Source organism: Belonocnema kinseyi, chromosome 4, assembly GCF_010883055.1.
Source record: "Belonocnema kinseyi isolate 2016_QV_RU_SX_M_011 chromosome 4, B_treatae_v1, whole genome shotgun sequence".
In the NCBI taxonomy this organism is placed as follows: domain Eukaryota; kingdom Metazoa; phylum Arthropoda; class Insecta; order Hymenoptera; family Cynipidae; genus Belonocnema; species Belonocnema kinseyi.
Window position 1 is genome coordinate 33,842,160 of NC_046660.1, and position 22,455 is coordinate 33,864,614.

Sequence of the window (22,455 nt, forward strand, 5' to 3'; positions counted from 1 at the left end):
CCTTCTTCCTCAAATTTACTGCTTCTTCAGTAGTAAATTTAGAAAATTCGAAGCCTCTCCTCCCTCCCTCTTGGAGGCGTTACGTATTTTTTGTGGGACACTCAAATTTTTCAATTATGAATGAGCGACAATTGATTGTATATTTAATAATTTTCAATCATCTTGATAAATGTTAATTGGAAATATAAAAAAGAACATATTTGAACTTGGAATTATTTAAATCATTAAGTTAAAATATATCATTTGCAAATTTTCAGGTTTTTGAAATTTAAATAAAGCTTCAATAATTTGATTTTAAATTTATTAATTCATAAAATTGCTTTAAAGTTAAATCTTTTGATCATATTTAAAATAATGAACAAATATTTTGACGCATTATTGAATTGGATCATCAAATTTGATTATTCTGAAGAATAACTTTATAATATGCATTATAAAAAGAATAACATTTAATAGTGAAAACTTTAAACAAAGTTGCTTTTCAACAAAATTTATAAACAATTTCGAATTTAATGTATTTTAATTTCCAATTTTAAACCTTTTAATTTTGAACGTTTTAGTTTAATATCGGACAACAATTTAATAGTTCAAATTATAAATTTTCAAAGTAAAACGTTTACATTTCAATATTCATTAATTTTGCGCTTGTTTATTGTTAAATGCTTTAAATTCAAATTCTGTTTAGTATCTTTTCGGGTTTCGCAACTCCAGGCGGAAGTCGTTAGTCGTGCTTTTTTTCTGGTCTGGGAAGTGAGTGGTGGGAAAGTGGCGGAAGAGTGGGGTGGGAAGCAGGCGAAGTGAGTAAGGGAGGATGTCGTGTGGAGAGGGGAAGTAGGAGGAGTCAGGGGAGGAAATGTAGGGGAATCTCGGAAAAAAACGGGACGTGAGAATGGAGAAGATTTGATGAAACCCTAAATATTTTAGGTAAGGGGGGGGGGGGGGTGGCTAATAAAGAGGGTGTGAGGAAGTAGGAAGGGGAAGTCTATGTAGATAAAAAAATCTCTTTCACTAATTTTAATTAAAAAAAAATTTTTAACAAAAAATTCGATTTTTCTGACGATGAGAATGTGATTGATCTAGGTCACATATATGTAATAAGCATTATTATACTAGTTTAAAAGAGATCAGCTTAAAAACTGATCAATACTCGACAAAAAAAATTGGAAAGATAAGAAAACTGATTATTAACAAAGTTTTGTTTTCTAAGGATCTTTTTTATTGTATGTTACCAAATTTTTGAAAAAGATATATTTTTAATGAAGTATAGCTTATTTTCTCATTCCATAATAAAAAAAATTTGAATGGCCATATTTAACAAAAATTGCTCAAACGAGAAATTGTATATACAAATAACTATATTTGATAATAAGAGTAAAATTCAAAATTTAAAAAGTATTAAAACATAGCTTATCAAGCTAATTAAAAGAATGAATAAACCAAATTATTTACTCAGAAAATGATCAAATCTGTTTTAACCCAAAATCTAAAAACTGTAATTTTACTTTAAAATATGAGCGCTGAGGATAATGGGAAAAGGTAACATTGGAGTAAAGAATAACAATTTTAAGGTGCAACATGAAGCTTTTTTACTAGTACCTACCTAAATATCAGTACAAGACTTTATACAACTTTCTGTGCATTAAATTATCAAACGTGTCATTGTTTCATTTATAGTACAAATACGCAAATAATTAATGTTCTTAACGTCTACTCACAAGGATGGTTTCGCTTGTTTAATATATCAATTTAAATAAATTACTAAATGCGTGCGCGATACATATATATATATATGTGTGTGTGTGTGTGTGTTTGTTTGTGTGTATAGGTACAATTACAGTTACTATATGGCTATAAAACACTGCGTGGTAAAATTAGTCGATGAAATAAAAAAATTAATTGCGCCAAGACACATTTTTCGCAAAGTATAGCGAGTGTCTGTATGATATCGAGCGGCATTCAAGATGGGTTTAAAAATGAAAAAATTTGCCTCGTTCAATTGAGTCGCAATTAATTTTTGTATAATGTGTGGATAAAGGCCGCGTCGCGTCATTATTCACTTTTGAAATGATATTGCGATGAAAGTACAGTTACAGCTTAAGAGTATTAATATTAAATATATATGGAAAACAAGTCATAGCGCGTTCATATTTTAATATCACAGTCCAAACGCTGCTCATATAAGAGAGCTTAGATCGAGTGCTATATCTTACATCGAGTTTGTCATCCTTATAACTTATCTTATCGCACCTTCATTTCTATTGTTCATTTTATTATATTGTGCGAGAAAATCGATGTTTCTTTATAGTTTATAGAACCCAAGCCTTCTCAGCGGGATTCGACCTGGGAAGGCTTTCAAAATCACCACATCCTCGTTCTTCTCACTTCTTGCATCCCCTTCGTTCGAAGATGTGCAAAAGTCGTGTTAAAATTGATAGAAAGTCGATATCTCCCAATAAAAAGATAAAGAAGATACAATATCAAAAGGTATAACACCAATAAATTTTAAGGCAAAGTTTAAATCACGTTTTATAGGCCATTGTATATTTAACTTCAGAAAGAAATCTTTTTTTTTAGATACTGCATCCTCTTGGCTTTATGTTTTAATATAGTTCTTAAATTCTTGTGAATTTATAATCGTTGAATATATTTAGCATTCGAATATTTAGTTTTATCCTGTGGTCAAAACCCAGAATTTACTATTCATAATTTTTTACACTACTGGCTCTATTTCTTGACAAATATGACTATTTATCTTTAAAATATTATGCAAAAATAAACTCTCTATTAGTCAGTATTTATAAATCATCACTTATATAACATAAATAATTCTATTGATATTTAACTTAATTATTATAAACAAATTCTTGACTGTGGTGCTTAACTGTTGGAAACATTACTTTTTTCATCTAAAATTTAAGAAACTGCAAAATCGATATATAGTAACAAATTATCATTATGCGTCAACAATTTCTATTTTGTGATAAAGAATTTTATTAACAGTTATTTAATTTTAGTTTCTATGTCTAGGCCACACTTCTGATTCTCATTGAACTTAATTTAAACTGCTTTTGTGATTATTTTAAACTACAACATTTGTTCAAAATTAAACAAATTTAATTCTTTATAACAAAGTATTAAATAAATGCCCCAATTGAATGATTTTTACTAGAAAAAAAATATTTTTCTATCAAATCTGTAAGTGTGCTAATACTGATATTGCATCTGAATATTTTGCTGTCAATTTCACTATTTTTTATTGAAAAAATTATTACACAAATAATTGGCTATAACTATAATACTTCAACAAATAAATGAAGATGAAAGTATCCTAATTCAGAATGACAATAGAAATTCTTAACCAATGTTTATTTATTTTTTATTATACATCGATCTAGCAATCGATAGAACACATTTTAGATGAAAAATAATGATTTTAACAGTGAAGCGCCACAATAAAAATTTGTTTATAATAATTATCTTTAATAATGATGTTGTATATTAATAAAATTATTTATATTCTGAGAGCTTATGTGCAATAATATCTACCAATCGTGAGTTTATTTCGGAATTTTGTAAAGGGATAAAAAATGATATTATCGGAAATGTTACATTTATTATTTTATCTGTTTAAATATTATTGCACATAAAAATAAATTGAAAATCCAAGCTTGCCCAACTTGTAAAACTTCAATGGTGAGCGTTTAAAAAAAATAAAAAATTTTCAAATTTCACATTTTCACCACTTTGGATCGGTCTGAGTGATCGAATTTGATTGATGCTGTAAATTTGCAATTCAATTCGACGTGAATTAAAAATTAATTCAATTAAATCATTGCCGAATTTAATTTATTGAATTAAAGATCAATTTCCACAGCAAATAAGTGAATTTAAACAAAATACTACTAAGTTTATGTGAAATTTAAGTAATTCAACTAAAATCGTTCTCGTTTTGAAGTATCTTTAGACTACATGCAAATTAATTAAATTCAGTTTCAAGTAAATTATGCATTCAACTATCTTCCAATGGTTTCAAACTGAAGTTAACCGATTTTAAAGTGAATACAAGTGAATTTTAATTGAAATCAAATATATTTGAAATAAAATCAAGTGCATTCTAAATTCAAGTACCTCTAAGGTGAATTTGAAGAAATTCAACTTGATTTCAAGTCGATTCAAGGCAAATATCCAACTCAATTATTTGAAGTGAATTGCTGTAAATTCAAATGCAATAAGTAAAACCAAGTGAAATTCAGATTCAAATAAATTTCACTGAATTGTGGAACATTTAAGTCAATTGAAGGAAATTTTAATTAAATTGAAGTGACACATGGATTCAGATGATTTTAATTTTCATTCAATTGTAATCATCTAAATTCAAATTCGATTTACTTAAAATCAAGTGCCTTCTAGTAAAACTAAAATTTAATTTTAGGAAATTCAATTGAATCCGAACACAATTCAAGAGCAGTAAATTCAATTTAAATTAAATTCTGAATTGAAGTTAATTTACAATTCATTCAAAAGCGATCAGAATTTCAATAACAGAAGGCATAAAATCAAATAAAAGTAGTGTAATAAATAATGGTTGAGATCAGAAAAATAAATTGTTGCATATCTATAAGTTAATTCTTGCAAATCAAATTGCTCTGGAATATTCCAGTTTTTAAAAAAATGCTTCCTTTAGAACTACAAAATATTTCTTGATCGACGAAGGGGATGAAGATTTCCCAATATTATGTTATAAATAACGTCCAATGATTTCCCTTTTTTTTAGTTACTTTAAGATTTAATATCAAATTGTGGACGAGACTCAGAATTTTAAACTATCCTCTATATGGTTCTACTTTATGGTTTTGTTACGAATTTTTGTTTTCGAAAGACGTCACCTTTTATGAGTAAATGTCTAGTCATAAGAAGGGCATTATGAATTAATGACATCCTATTGGAATTTATTTAATTTAATGAAAGGACAAAAAGGACAAAAGATTCTCTTTCTTTCAATTTTTTTTATCCCGGCACATCCGTATATTTGTGAAAGTCTTTTCTGATCTCGTATACAAAAAATAAGGGAAATGACATCTTTTACGAAGTTTCAAACACCTCAAATAATAATTTATATAGAAAATGTCTACTTAGAAAGTGTGATGATATTTTGATGTACAAAAATATATTACCTTTTTGTCATGTTTGAAATTTCGCGAAAATTGCTTCGTAAACGAGTATAAATTTAAATCCTACGTAAAATAAATACTATAGAAATGATTTTAGTACAGTTTTGAATGAGAGTTAAAATTTTTCATTGGAGAATCCGATTGTGCTTACTTCTGCTATTGGCAAAAGTCCATTCATTTTCATCCAGTCCAATCAAAAAGTAACTGTTATGAATATAAATGAAGAAACTTTTACCATGACAAGTATTATGTGTACAGGATGTTTCACGAAGGTATGAATAAAAGTCTATAGAATTCGTTCCTGAAGTTTCTCGCCAGTATACACGCATTCATGCAGCTGGTTTATCGTACTTAGTCCATCTTTGTGCCACTTTAACAGACGTATTTAATAAATTTCATGAGGTTCAGAGTACTCTGAAAATTTTATTGCAGTCTATTTCAAGCTACATTAACTAAACTGTTCAGTAAACTTTAGCTTTAATGAAGAAAATGTAAAAAAGGAAAGACCACTGTCTGACAGTCGGGAAAAAAATTTGCTGTGGACAATTTAATTTTTAGCCTACACTATTCATTCAATTTGAATGTTTTTCTTTCAAATGGCAGATTTAAAAAATTTGGAATGATTATTGGGTTTCAATTTTTTATACAAACATTTGGTATTTTTATATCTAACAAAAAAATTACATTTGTTTAAGTTTTCAGAAATACGATTTTTTCTTCCATTTTTTCAATTTCAGTTTTTCAGATTGATCAAAAGATGTCTTAACTGTGCTAAATCTATCTAGAAATAACTTTTCGTGGGTGTGAATGATTGAGAAAAATGTGTATCACGTTATAAACAAATTAATGAACAAAAGTTATTTTTTGGTATTTGCAAAGTTCACCTGATTCAAATCTAGAGTTTTAGTGTGAAATGGGAGAGAAATTAATGCTTCATTACGATTAATTAACAAGGATATTATTTGGCAATTGATTAAACCTTTTTTATAAAAGAATTATAGTTTAGCTATTTTTAACGAACAGGATTAATTTTTGTTAGTGGAATAAAAGTAATGTTCGAATAATCAACAATTGTCAATTTGAAAAGTATGATATCGAAAAGTCATCGTAAAGACATTTTTAGTTGACTGTGTAAAAAATGGTATCTATTCGTTTAGAACTAGACAAATAAATACTTATTTGCATTAGTTTGTTTATGCGGAATAATCTTTTTTTAAAGCTTTCATTACAAAAGCATTCAAATCGAGTAAATAGTGTAGTGAATAAATAAATAGTGAATTTATTTTTCTACCGGAAGTTTTTTTAATCCCATCTAATCAATTTAAATATCACTTTTTGTCATAAAAAAGTGAGATGTAATGAGTTCGTTTCGAAATTCTTTAAAATGGCTACGAATGCAAAATTTTTTTATAGATATAAACACTTTTAATTTGAGATGTTTGAGTTTTGAAGCTTAATTGTGAAACCTGTTGATTTTTCCTTTTGGATACTGGTATGGTCGCTTTAAAAAAATTACTTTCAAGTTTCTTTTCAAAACATGGCTTGTATTAAAAGCATTCAAAATAGGATGTTATAATTATGTATGTAATAAGGTCAAAATTAAATAATTTTTAGCCGAAACTTGATAAATTAGATGAAAAATTGATAGCGATTGAAATTGAACGATTATCTTGAATTAAGAATGATCAAAATTGGATCAATTCACATTGAAATTATCCGACTAAAATAATAAAAAATTAACAGCCCTTAAAACTGAACAAATTTCACCTCAAATTGAAAAGAAAAGTCTTAAATTGTTACAGTTAAAAAGAATTAAAAACTTGAGCAATTATAAATTTGCGACATTCGAAAACGTATAGATTATGTTTGATATTTCGAAAATTTAGTTGTATAATAGAAGCGCTGTAATTGAACATTCATAAAATTTTTAATAAAAGCATTACAAATTGACCAGTTTAAAATTGATAATTGTTCGAAAATGTACAGTTATATACCATAAACTCGTAAATGAGACAATTTCAAAGTTCATTCTATTAATCTTGAAAATATTTCCAATTGAAAGTCTTAATAGTTGTAAAGTTTGTAGTGCTTTTTTTAATCTTGCGAATTTTGATTGTCCAAAATTTACAATTTTTTAATTTTAAGTGGTTTAGTTTGGATACAAATAAAAATCTTTAATTTGAAAAAATTTGGAACATTTCTATTCGAAGGCCTTGAAATAAAAATTGCTCAATCCTGATGAATTCTTCTTTGTAATTGTACATCTTTAAATATTTTTCATTTGGAGGTTGTCTAATTTTAAAAGTATCGAGTTTGAATTAATTCAAAGTTTGAAGGCTAGTGTTTTGAAATCATATACTATAGAATGATTCACCTGCTAATATTATCTTATTTAGAAGGTTATGGGATTAAAATTATTCAACTTCAAAAAGTTAATTAACTTCAAGGTTTTAATTTTGAGTTGTCAATTTTTATGATATGGAGTCGTCCGTAAACGACGTCACGCTATACTTTTTCATTTTGGCCCTCCTACCTTTATTTAATATTGCCTCTATATGGGAAAAAACTGTTGATTTGGTAAAACAATAAGATGCGGTTTTTCAGCCAACTCCTGGTTAGGTCAGGTGGCAATGCTCCGAGTTTGTAACCAGAAAGTCCGGGCTCGATTTCTGCTGTCGGAATTTGTTGCCAATTTTGTTTTTATTCAATTGGTGCATTGCAATTGATTATTAAATTTATTATTATTTTCAACCTTTAGCACTTTTGCTGCAAGAAAATTTTTTTATAGAAAAGTCTCATCTTTCTTCACTCAGTTGCATATTTATGTATTGGATAAAAATAAAGTACATATATACAAATAGCATAATACGAACAAAATAAATAGTAAAATAAAATGATATAGAAATAGAATATATATAACAGAAATTTTATATTATTATTATGATATTGATATTTTGAAATTAGAATAATAAGTAATGTTTGTTAAATAAAAATTGCATAAGGAGTAAGATTTTTCAAGGGAGTCTCGGAACTGCGACTTATCCTTTAAATATTTTCTTCGGATGTGATAAAGGTAGAAAACAAAATTTTTATATGAGAAAAAAATAGATAAAAATGAATATTATAATGTAAATAAATTCAATAGTCAACTATAATAAAAAGATATTTGCATAAAAAAATTGACAAATAATGCCGGCAGCAGAAATTGAACCCGGAGTTTCCGGTTACAAACTAGGAACCCTTCCGCCTATCTAACACGGAGTTAAAAACCTCTTTTATCGCGGTCGATGTCAGGCGCGTGAATTCGTTTAAAACAATTTTTCTCCAGAATGGCAGGATAGCGCATCTTCAAGCAAACCTCGAATTCGGAATTGTTCAGAAATTCGATATTTAATAATTAAAATTATAAATTGCTTAGTTTTGAAGGCTTGGATTTGGAATGAAAATTTAATCAAAATGTTGAAAATCGTCAAGTATTAGTAATTTTGTTCCGAGTATTAAGTGGCTCTAAATATCTCATAAGAGAAGTTGGACACCGCTGCAGAGAATTCGGACACTGCTGCATGATGCTTGTATTAAATGGCAAAGTGGTTTGTGTTTGTGAATAGTAAGATGACGAACATGCTTATTGAATGAACTATTTTCACGAAGTAGTCATAGCCTACTTTTGGTCGAGCTATAAATAAGGAAACGCACGCGGACGGATTTGTTCCATTGCAGTTTAATTTGTCATAACCGTTGGTCTAATTTATACTTGCACTTCAGTCATGTGATATCAATTTAAAGAAAGATGAACTCTTATCCATCCGACAAATTTCGTTTCATTTTTTAAGAGTCAAGGCAAATTTGATCAGTGTTTGGGAGCAACTCTAAAAAAACGTGTATTATAATAAAAAATTATTCCAATTTCTAAAAAACAAAAAAATTTTTAACCGAATTTCAAGGAATTCGAATAATATTTCAAAAACGATTATAATATTGTCTTTTTTTAAATTCGAGAAAAATTGCACAAGAGAGTGAAATTCCGTATAATCTGAGACCGTTAATTTGTGTACCTGATTACAGTTTTATCGAAACGAACAGTGATTAATTGTAATAAATAGTCTATAACGAGTAAGAGTATATTACATATAATACAAATCACATCGCCTTTTCAATTTGATCTCGCGATATTAATTGCGGACAATTGATGTGTAAACACTGGTACCGTCAAAAGGGGTAATTTCGGACTTCTGGGGTAAATTCGGACATTTCTGAATTTATAGTTTAAATTACTTAAGGGAGTAATTTAGTAATTAAGTAATTTAAACCATCAATTTAGGAATGTCCGTATTCATCTTATATGGCCGAAATTACGCCGTTAGACGTTATCGCTTTCTAATATTCACTTTCGCCACAGTGGAAAGCTAGATGCAAATTTTTCAAAAATTTAAGAGAAATGCGTATCAAAAGTTGTTTAGCCCACATTGAGATGAAACCTTTAGAGTGTTATTCATTTGTCAAATTCATGACATTTTTGAGATCATGAACTCCATTCATAATAATTTAAAATAGTCTCATGAAACTTTTCCTATTCAATTTGAAATTATTGTGAAAATAATAATATGTTTTAATTAAATTTATTGATAACAGAGAATTGTACAGAAATCATTTATTTCTGAATTGAAAAGAAGAAGATTTTTCGACAAAAGGTGGTCTAAAGAAATCACTTATTTTTTATTTCATAGACTCTATTTTATTTTCAGAAACCTTTTGTTAAGAATCTATTTAAATCCACTATTTGAAATAGCTGGGTGACCGTTAAAGCAGAGGAAAAAAATCCCGGTTATTTTCAGATTGAAAGACATTTTTCTCTTTGAAATTCAAAAATTCGCAATCTAAAAGCTGAAAATGTGTTCGTTTGAATGAAACCAAACTGAAATGCAAATAAAAGCACTTAAAGTGGAACTCTTATGAATATCAAACTTTTAAAATTGAAGCTTAAAAATGTTTGATTCACAAAATGTTGTACTCAAACGTTCAATAATTTGCATGTGTAAAATGGAAACTTTGAACACTTTTCAATTGAATAATTTAAAATTAAATTCCGTTAATCTGCAAAATTTTAATTTTGAAAATTGAAGAGTAGTTCAATCAGAAGGTAAATTACTTTAATTTTAAGTCATATTAAATTGTTAATTATTCAGTTGTTATTTTTGAAACAAAATTTTACACTTTAAAGAACAACTCACAAATTTTTAAAAAGGGATAATTAAAAATGTAACGTTCGAAATTCTAATTTAGCTTTGAATACTTGGTTTATAATTGCTTATTTTAAATAAATAATCAAATACTGATAAATATTCAGGAATTGTTATTTTTTAAGGAAGTTTCTCCAAGTATCGAAAAAATGCAGCTATTAATACCTAAAAATTGTTTAACCGTAGCTATGGCCTTTTTTAAATGAAAGATTTCAAATTATACAGGTTAAAATGTAATATTTTTAATATAAAAAATATTTGAAAATAGTTTATAATGTTTCAATATGACGTTTACATTTTGTTCAACTATTAAAGGCCTTCGAATTGAAACGGTCCAATTTTGTACATTAAAATCTGTAGATTGTTTAGTTCTCAGCAGATTTCGAATTGTCTTGTAAAATCAATTATTGTTTAATTTAAAATACTCAAACTGCAGTTGCATAAATAAAATTTTAATTCATTTATACTTACATATGATAAACATAAAAAGTTTTTAATAAAAATTTTCAATTTCAAACGCTTTTAACTTCGAATTGCTCAAGTCTTCAAAACTGCATTTAGAAATTCTTGCAATTGAAAATGTAAACTTAAAAATGAAGACCGAAAGTGAAAAAATTTTTTAATAAAAGAGTTTAGAATACAGAATTTTTAACTGGTTGATTTCATAATTTAAGAAGGAAACAGTTGACCTTAACATTAAAAGAAAAAGTTGAAATCGAACTTGTTTCAAAATGCATACGTATATGAGGAGTAAGCTAACAAAACATGATAAATCCACTTGAGTAATTTTTCTCAATATCTCAGGATATTATATATTTTAGATTGAAGTCCATCAGTCCTAATTAAATTTGAAATTGGCTATTATAATCAGTCAGGCGTTTAAACAAATGCAATAAAATATGCCTTGATTTAATACTGTCCTACAGTTATTAATATTTGTTTTGATTTAAAGAACCTGTTTACTTAACATAATTTTTTTAATTTAACCAAAAATATCTCCAAAAAGAAGAAAATAATTTTAAATTAAAGAATAATTTTCATTGGAACAAAAAACGATTTCTTTAAACAAAAGAAATTTCATTGCAACAAAGAAACTTTTCTTTCACTGATAGCCAATTGATATTTTGTTCGATTCAAAAAAGTTTTCTTTGAATGAAAAAATATTTTTCCGAGTGAAGAATGGTAATGGGTTTATCCTTTTTTGATTACATGCAATACATACATACGTTTTATACGAGAAGAAACTTTGTTTCGCCAAGTTTAGTTTGATAATCGAATTGATGATTTTCCAAACATAAAAACAATTATTTTCTCAATTAAAAAAAATGGATTTGTCATGTTTTATTCGCTAACTTCTTGAGTCATGTGATATTTCAAGTGATTTGATAGATTTTTCTTCTAAGATTTTGAAAAATTCAGGGACAAAAAATTAATTCCTTGTCATTTCCCGGTTTTCCCGGTCCAGTAGCCACCCTGAATAGTTCTTTTTTTTTAGAAAAATGCCTCTGTGACAAAAATGGTAACATTTCATAAGGTCTCTTCGGTATAAATCTCCATAAGTTTCAAAACAGAGAGGAACAATACTAATTATGTTAATTTTTTAAAAAAATACGCATTTCTTTAACAAGTATCACCTCTCTTTTGACAAGATCTTGGATATTCTATCAATCCAATCGAAAAAGTGTATCCCAGTGAGAGTATGGGGAAAAGTAGAATCAGTATAGATCGATTTCGAATACGGATATCTTTTCCCAAGGAAAAGCGAGCTTCCCAAACGGATCTGAGGACTCTTTGGTGTTACTTGGTAAAGAGACTTCTGCACGCGTCTCCTCAAGAGCACGCGCACTCGAGTACTTTCATATTTTTCCAATTGGAGACTTTCAATTTGCTAGGGTCGTTATCATCAAAATAAAGAATTTCGAGTTCTGCTAGTTTGCTGGGAGCACAGCATGGTCGAGGTGCCTTTCGTCTGTCTTCTTTCCAAATGAGACTCTGCAAGAGGGCATGATGATGAGCTGGATTATAACGTGGCGGACACCTGCCTTTACAGTAACCCGCATCGAAAGTCTTTGGTTGGATGATGAACTCGAAGCCTTTCAAGTCCTTAAAGATGACTGTCATCTGATGTCGACAACATTTTTTGCTATCACCTCTGCACTCGGTTCGACGACCTTTGTGCAGGGACATCAACTGGTCGTGAGCTCCTCGTTTGTTTCTTGTTCTGCTAGGATCGTGATGAGTGAAGACGTTCAGCACAGGTGAGAAAAAGGAGCTTTGGACAGGAATACCCTTCTGCACGAATTGTAGCTGGAGACAAAGATCAGTTTCGCCGTCTTCAAGCCAACTGGAAACAACTTCTGTAAAGTCAAATTCGACCCATCGAGGAGTCTGGGGCTCGTCGAGATTTAATCTTTTTCTGGAGATTAATCTTCTGGAGGAACTGGTGACAGGTTCGTAAATTAGGATGTTGATGGTGCCGATCTGGGTTTGGCTACCGAGGAGAAACCTGAGAGTAGAGTGCTCGACGGTAGAATGAGTCCTGTCGGGGATGTTCATGTGGAAGGTGAGGCTTTCGAAGGGTCTGTCGTCCAACAGGGAATTCGGACAGCTTCCATTTCCATGGTGTTCTGAAACAAGATCAAATTTTTGTTACAGACTTTTACAATGTATAATTTAATGTCAAATTACAAAATCGCAGCGTAGGGTTCCTGAGGGGGCCAGAATCGTCAAAACCTTCTAATTAAAGTGTATTGTATGCATCTAAAATGTATGTTATAATGTTAATTATTCATTGAATCATTATATTGTGAAATATTTTTTTTATCAGTATCTTATATATTTACGCACGTGGTGAAGTAAGTGGTTCTGTCAACCAAAAATAGAGGATACCAGATGTTTAAAAATATCTTTATCTAGAGCACTGTAAACTCATTAAAATTAAGATATAAAAAAATGTTTTCTAACGTATAAGCTAAATATTTAAATAATAAATTCAATGGAATATCTTCTTGAAGCCCTTTTAAAAACTTATGCAACTTTTTGTGATTTTTAAAGTTATAACGAGCAAATTTGTGTCTAACTAACCGCAACCTTGTTTTTAAATAAATAATAGCGAGTTGCAAGAAATATAATTATTCTACTTTTTCAATTTCACCAAACACAGAAATAAAATTTCGATAATCAGAGAGCATATAAATCAAATAAAACCTATTTTATTTAAAAAAAAGGTCATATAATAATTATTTACGTTTATAGCAAAAAAATTAAAATAGAAGCCTCTTTGGTGTTACTGTAAGTCCTAGTGCATTATATATGGTAAGTTTATATTTTATGGGTTTTAATACTATAAATTATTATGTATTTATGTGTATAATATCTATATATTATTAGAACAAACTTTCGTACAAATTCCGTCATTGCTTGATAGAAGTATCGCCATTATGCATTCGTCATTTTGCATTTTAGATCTTTATCTCAAAATTCGTAATTAGCAACCTTAAAAGCCGTTAATAAGACATTTTTACGTAGATTCCATTTTTTTCGGTAAAATTTTTCAATATTTAAAAATTTTGGATCTGCTATTTTGAAGTTTTCATTTTTATTAAGAAATTCGTATTCAAAGACACTAAACACCTTTGATAAAATATTTTTGTGGAAACACCAAATTGATTGTTGAAATCGTCCATCATTTTGCATTTGTCATTTTGAATTTCGCATTTTAAATGTAAAATTCGAAATCAGAGACCACAAACACTTACAATAGCTGAGTTAAAATTTAATTTTTTATGTTATTTTGGACTTTTGGCCGCATTATTGGTATTCTGCTCCACTGTGGGTTTGTACTCGTGATTGACCCCCCCCCCATTTTTTCATTTTTCGGAGATAGAAATTCCTCATTTTTACAATTCGGTCAACATTAACCGTTCTTCCGGGCTTTGAAAATTACCATGGGATTTAAAATCGGATGACCCTAGTTTTCGAAAAAATGTAAAAAATCAATACAGTGAAAATCTTCAATAGCCCTCCCTTCTATAGCCTTTCCGAAAATTGACGCCGCGCCCAATGTTGGTGTAACAATGCTGCGCGGGGTCTGCGGCTGTCACTCAGGCGAGCAGTCAGGCGTGAACAAACAAAAGCGGAGCAGGCTATATAACACTGTATTTGTTATAAACTTTTTGAAAATTAAAGCTTGAGTTCTTCTTAAAAAAATGTCAGCATATAATTTCCAACCAATAATTTTTTGTTTTGATCCCCCCCCCCCTTCCCCTATCCCAGCCAACCCCCTTGTATTGTGCCCAGAAAATATCCCAAAAATAGTAGTTTTATGTAAAATTAATGCAAGGATTGTATTTTTAAAGAACTTTTCAACATTCATAATCTTTATTCGATAAATGACAAGTTTCCTAGTATTTTAAAAATATTTTTTAATGGCTTAAACACTTTTTTCCAGTAAATCATGAAAAGCTACTATTATTTAGGATAAATATTATAGTTGATAAATTAAAAAAATAATATGTTTTGTTTAAAATATTATATTGCATTGGTTTTAATAATTTCTATTTGTATATTTGGAAATATATTTGGAAATTATTCAAACAACTTTCATTTGTTAAAATGTTTTATCCCCTTTTGATCGTGAAATTTTTTTATTTTATAGAATTAGTGACAAAGTTAATAAATGTTAAAAGTGAGATTTTTTGCGAAAAACAGTTTGTAATAATTAAAATAATTAATATCACTTGCTCCTTTTCATTAGAAAGATGCAGAAAATTCGACTTTTTCTGTATCTACTACAATATATAAGACAAACTATTCAAAAAAAAATTATTGTTTAAACAATTAGGTTATAAGTTATTAGTTAAGATAATACTGAAAAATAAAAGACATAGTTTAAGAGATTAAACAAAACTACAAATTTCTCTACTTTTCCTGTGAAAAGGCACAAATGAATGATTATTAATTATAAAGAATTGTTTGAATAATTGCAAAATATTTTGAAAACAATATATTGATTTCAATAATCGTTAATTATTGTGTCGTTAATTGTAGTAAATAGTATCTTTTTACGATTCACAGGGAAAATTGTTTCGGTAAATGCTAAATGTGTAAAACAAGAAATATTTCTCTTGACATTGATAAACTGTATCATTTATCTCGAGAAAATAATGTTCCAATATTGGTAGGAAAAGAAGGGTTTAAAAAATAATAATTGTTTACACAATTGCAAATTAATTAAAAATACTTGTACACTTGCTACTTACCGAATAAAAATATTCAAAGTTGAAAAATTTAGAACATCACCGTCTTTATCGTGAATTTGAAATAAAATGGTTATTGAGTATAAATTATTATTTAAACATGCCTTAAGAAGTGACTGAACTTTAATGTGCAAAAAATTTCGAATTTGAAAATCGTTTAGTTTTTATTGCTTAATTCTGAAACCATTCATTTTGCAAGGCCTGTAATATATCATTTTTAAATTCTGAACGATTTAGTTTGAAAATTGTATGTCTTTTAATGTTTTTTTAAAGGATACGCTGGAAGTAATGATGCGGTTTTAGTGATTTCCTTTTCAAAGTATTTTATAAGGGTAGATTTGTAAATTAAAATTAAAATAGGTGATATTATGAAACAGAATTAGAGTGCGCAATATAACATTTTACAATTAATTTAAATTTAATTTTAAATTATTAAAACATTTTAAATGCTTTAACTTATAATTGAACCATTTGCAATTTTATTGAACATTTTTGAAGAATGTGTACTAAAAATAAGTTGTATAAAAAATGATCAAAGTACAGTTTAAAATAAAAAATTTGGTGTTTAAAGGTTTATTGTGCGATTCTGTAACACAAGTTGGATTTTTTTGAGTTCATATTTTTAAAGCTCTTTTCTGAATTTACTAAACATTGATATTAAGTCTTAGACCTTGCTGCAGTGCTTCAAATTTCAGTTCTTAGTCAACTCTACAAAAGCCTTCAAAATTTAATAATTGTGGATAAAAGGATAAATTCAAGTACTCATTTTTCCTGTTTTTGAAATAAGTAATTTCCAAACCTTATCAAGTAAATTAAGAAAAATAATAAACATTATTATCATAAAAGAAAAATACAAAGGACAGTCTAGAGAAATCTGAAAAATGGATTTACTGATCCACCCTAAATCAGTATTGTCTCAAATTCCTTTTCATTCTATTCTTGATTTTTGTTTTTTGGCACCATGAAAATGTGTGTGACAACTCATACAATTTATTGTTTAAACTTCCTATATTTGTAAAATGTAAATTCGAGAATACCCTCTATCCTAAAAAAGACAGCAAGGAAATAAAAATAACTTTTTACTGGAATTCGATTGGTATGTTAAACTGAGAAGTTTGAATGGATCTGAGTCGGGGTGCTCATGTGTACGCGAAACGTAAACTGTTGAACTTTTGCTTCGAAATAATGAACATATATCTTTTTTCAAATTCTAATATATATATATATATATATATATATATGAGGTGTGTTCAAAAAGTAAGGTGACTTTTCAATTTTCGCGGGCTACGTACATTCAAGTTTAGAATTTTTTGTTTTGTTGTGTTGGTACAATCGTCACGATCATATGTTCACAGTTTTGACTATATAGCTCGTGTTGTTTTTCTGGCAGAGGTGTAAAAGGTTAGAAGAGTTTGTTGCGCTCGGCGATTCTTCTTTCGAAAAAAATGGAGCAAAGAATTTGCATTACATTTTGTTTGAAAAATGGAATCCAGTGCTCTAAAACTCTTGAGATGTTGACAGTTGCATACGGTGAGTCTACTCTGAGTAAAAAGAATGTGTATAAGTGGTACAAGTTGTTCCAAGAAGGCCGAGAGGATGTCGAAGACGAATTTGGTGAAATAGAAGAAATGGTGTTGAAAAATCGCCGAATTACCATCAGAGAAGTTGCTGAAGATGTTGGCATATCGGTTGGCTCATGCCATGCTATCTTTTCGGACGTTTTGGGCATGAGACGTGTGTCAGCGAAATTTGTTCCAAAACTGCTTAATTTTGATCAAAAGATCCATCGCATGACCATCGCTCATAGTTGAATGAAGTCAATAATGATATTCACCGTATTTGGCCCCCAGTGACTTTTTTCTTCTTCCAAAACTGAAGAGACCGATGAAAGGATATCGATTTTCAACGATTGAGGAGATAAAAACTGCATCGCTGAAAGAACTCAAGGCAACATAAATATTGGGGAATAAATGAATATTTTTTGAGAAAACCATAAAGTCACCTTATTTTTTGAACACACCTCATATATGTATATATATATATGTATTAATCTTTTAGTCAGAGAATCGATTAAGTCCATGTCATAACATAACACCTATCAAATTTGATTAACTCATTATAAAAGTCTAGAAACTTATGATAATTTCGATCCCTAAATCACAAAATTACTTTATCACATATACGTATCGAAATACAAACTAGAATAATATAGCTAATTCAACCTTATGGATGTTGAATCGGTTATCCTCTATCAAGACGTAATTATACACCTGTTAACCGATGCTTTTAGGTAAAACAGGTTTCTCGAGCGGTCTTTATAAAGTTTTGAGACACCAGAAGAAATTGTAATAAATCCTCTTAGAAACCACTGAAATACCTTCACTAATTTATAGCACAAGTTTATGTACGAGTATGTTAATTTAGAAGACAAATTTATATGTGAAATTTATGTGACAAATTTAAAAGAAAGGTAGGAGTTTTCTAATCTAAAAAGAGGGTTTATCGTCATTTGTTTTCATATAATAATTCTTGAATAAATTGCTCATCAACAACATCGACTATTTATTTCTTCTCAACGCGGAAGTTTAAAGAGAGGATTTTATGAGACTTGGACTATTTGAACTAATAGCTCACACCTACGATTCTGCGGTTTTGGCGGAATGCTAGGTATCGCGAAATAACTTTCAATAAAGCACAAGGGAATTCGTGGCTTTCGGATTTACTAAAACGGAGTCGTTGGTTTGAACGAACGGGGGAGTCATTTGTTACATTAAGCACTCAATATCCTAAATAACTGGATGAATCATGTAAAGCATCCTAATAATAGTTTTATCACTTCTCTATGGACCATAAATATAAAGACACTCATCATTGGAGTAACCTGCATTCGATCTATTTATAATGTTTCCAATATACAATAATTTTTTCTTAGCCTTAATGTCGATTTCTTCTATTTTCAAAACACCCCACCAAATCTTCAGGAGCAACTTTCTGATTCCAATTTTTTTGTTTCAGATGTCTACATTTGCAAGGTTCTTGAAAACGAAGGTAAATCGTGAAAACTGGTTCGTAATATTGATCGCCATTTATAAAACTCAGAACTTAGAACCAGATCATAAAATACAAATGATCAAATCTTGAAAATCCAGAACCCATTCGTCGGAATTCAAACTCAAGTCGTATAAATTAAGTCGCAAGAGTTCTGAACATACCGTAAACTGGAAATGATCACATAGTAAGGTTGGGTACCAAAAATAGAAGCGTTGTATATTAAATTTCATTTACATTTACGATAATCATTCAAATAATTTTATTTTACGCAAAATCAGAATAAGTTTAGCAGTATTTTTCGATTCATTATAATAAAACATGCGCTACCTTCTTCCAGTTATACACAATTAAAATTGGACTTCAAATCGAAATGTGTAATTACACAAATAAATAACAGACCTATCCAATAGTCAACTGTACTCACATTAAATTTCTAAAATTCAGGGCAAATTTTGGAAAAAGTACTGCCCATACGTTGCACTTTAACCATAAAAATTATTCAATCGACGAATTCTAGATTATTACTTTAATTGAGAATATTGGACAGGATTTAAATAAATGAAAACACCTTGAGTTTTCAAGCACGCTACTTTTCCGACCTGCATAATAAATTTAATATGAAATGAATATTAAATTTTAACTACGGCTTATGAAAATAACTTCATATACATTTGTATTGAATTTAATACAAACTTTTCTAACAGTGAACTAAAAAGAAAGACAGCAAAAATGAACTTTGATAAGAGACTGATTCAGTTCAGAATGAACTCGATTTTCATTAAAATGATGTCAACTGGATCTTACCACGATTTAAGTTTTAACTGTCTATTATTTTATTTTTTATAAGAATTTGAATCATTTGAAGTCACCTTTTATCATTATTAATTATATTATTTTTATTATTATAATTAATAGTAATATTTAAGTTCAAATTCTTCAAGTTATATTTATTATTATTATTTTGATATTGCAATCCCCACAATTGAAAAGTTTGTTTGTGTTTAGGAGCCGTACTTAAATTACTTAACGGATTATAAGACCTGTCCAAGACCTTCCACCTCCCCCTGAAATCAACCGTAAGAAAATATTTTTACCCGCTCCCCTTCTTACTGTACGTAATTTATGGTTTCCAGAAATAATAAGAAATGATACTTGAAACTCATAGAGATTTGTTGTATTTAAGATAATTAAATAATGCTTTGTAGGGCGAAAACGTTATTTTCAAAATTCCTTGATTTTTCGTTTACCAATTTTTCATTTTCCCTGACCATTAACATTCAAATACCAGGATTCTAATCTTATACTAATTTTAACATCAGATTTTTTACAAAGTGAATAAAACAATATTTTAGATGCAAATTTAAAGTATTCAAATTGATTGGTTTATTCTAAACAGAAAAATTACATTTCTATCATAAAAAATGACTTTTTAACAAAATACTTGTATTTTCAGCATAAAACGAGAAATTCTCTACAAAAAAGTGTAATAGTTGATATTTCAACTAAAAACAATGACCTTTTATTTCAAAAAATTGAAGTTTAAAATCGAAAAGACGAATTTTTAACAAATAAAGATTTTTCAATTATGAAAGAAAAAAAAGTTTAAATAAATTATAGAACCCTTAGGTACAAAAATTGAATTTTCTAGTAGAAAATTTAAATTTTCAGCAAAAAAATTAATTTTCAAACAATAGTTTAATTTTCAAGCGAAGAGAAAAATCGCAATTAAAAAAAATTCAGTAGAGTAGTTTAACTTTTTCTCACGCAGTTGAATTTTCAATTTAAAAAGGATAAATTAATCCAATTTACAAGCAATTTAACATTTTTACAATAAATTACAATTTCCATGTTGTACTTTATTGTATATTACTATAATGATATATATTTCTACTATGCTATTATTTAAATTCACTAGAACTTTCTTTCATTTAATACGATTTAAATGAAATTTAGCTAAATTCGTCTAATTATTTTGTAATTGCATTGAGTTCAGTTATATTTTTAACTCGAAATTGAATTCTATTTTAGCTTTTTTAAATTGAATTCGCTATAATTGGTTTTGATTTTCTGGAACACAATTTAGATAAGTGTGAGTTAACTTTAATTTACATAAATCTACTTTGAGATTGAGTTTTCCTCAACTGCTTTTGCATGCAATTTAATTCCTTACAATTCATTGCATTTTCTGGATATCACTTGTTTCGCAAGAAAATAAAATAAAAATTGAGTCTCTTGGATTCAGATTGAATGTATTTATTTTGGCTTTAATTTGATTTACAAGGAATTTTATTATTATTACTGAATTAAAATTCAATTAATTTCACCAGATATAATATTATTATATACTAATATATACTAATTATATACTAATATATACTATTACAATTCGTTTCGTGTTTTCATGCTTTCACTTTAATTAAGTAGAATTCACTTACTTTAAATTCACTATAATTCGATGGAGTGAATTTTATTTCTGTTGAAATCATTCTTTATTTAATTGAATTTACTTGATATTATTTATAATATTCGAATTTGATTTGAATTCTCTTGAATAAAATTTAGATTTGTATAAAATAAATGTTGACTCGTAGACCATACTAGGTGACCTGGAATTTGGATAAACTCAAAAACCTTTAGACACCAACCCTCATCAATTGAATAACACCATTTTCTTCGCCTTGGATAGTTTTTTCAGTGTGAAACTGATAATCCAAAATGACAATGAAAGCGTAAAAGGAGTACTAAACGACGCCATAAGCAGTGTTAAAAAAAATCGCGGCTCTTATATTGTTTCAAATATGACTGAAAATTTTCATTCTTAAATTTTGTTTTAGGATAGGGGTGACTAGTCTACAGTAGATAATCCTTAATTATAATCACAAATATAAGCATAATAAACCATCATAATTTTAATATATTAACGCGTATTGCGCCGTAACTATTAATTACATTAAATTATATATTTAATATCCAAGCGTATTTCTAAATAATGATTATCTACTGTTGAATTATAATCCACTGTAGAGTGGTGTCTCCTATTTCAAAATCTTGACATATAGGGAAAATGTACACAACAGATTCGTTTTTAGGATATCAAAATCCTTCGAGGTCACTTAGTCCAGTCTTTTTGTACAAAAAATGTAATTTTTGTCGGCCAGAGTTAACTTAATTGACTTAAATCTAAATTGATATAGAGTTAGCCTCAAATGCTCCTGTGTGCAATTCAGTTAATTACAATGCAGTTTAATTGTTCGGATATCACTTTCATCGCAATGAAATAAATCAAAAATGTACTCAGTTGGATTTATTTTTAATTCACTTCATTTTACACCGAAAAACAAAAATTAAGTAGCTTTTTTGGTAAAAGTGCCAGGGGAAATCTCGGTATTATTTTAGTACGGCGAGATTACCCCCAGAATTTTTACCTGAAACGATTTTTACCTTTTAATTTAATTTAATTTATTTGAATTTACTTCAGATTGTTTTAAATAAATGTATCTGAATTGAGTTGAAAAAGCCCAAAGACTAAGCATCAAATAAAATTTTTAAACCAAACTATTGACGAAGAAGGGTCCAACCCATTTTCTGTTATAGGGCATGATGCGAGGCATGATGATTAAGAGAGCGATAAATCGTCCCTAATTAACATTTTTTGTTTTCCCATGGTACTGAAGATCTGATAGATCTCCACTCGGATCTCCATCCCAGCTAATGCAATTGAAATAAGTGAAATTT

General features: G+C 28.5%; 1 protein-coding gene across 1 annotated transcript in view; it reads right to left on the bottom strand.

Moving 5' to 3' along the window:
* Window positions 1–11,991: 11,991 nt before the first annotated feature.
* Window positions 11,992–22,455, bottom strand: part of LOC117170826 (bone morphogenetic protein 4) — a 92,367-nt gene continuing 81,903 nt past the window's right edge. The window contains exon 3 of the mRNA XM_033357869.1: window positions 11,992–13,038. Within this exon, the coding sequence (XP_033213760.1) occupies window positions 12,242–13,038 (797 nt within the window). The 3' untranslated portion in view covers window positions 11,992–12,241. The remainder of the gene's footprint in view (window positions 13,039–22,455) is intronic.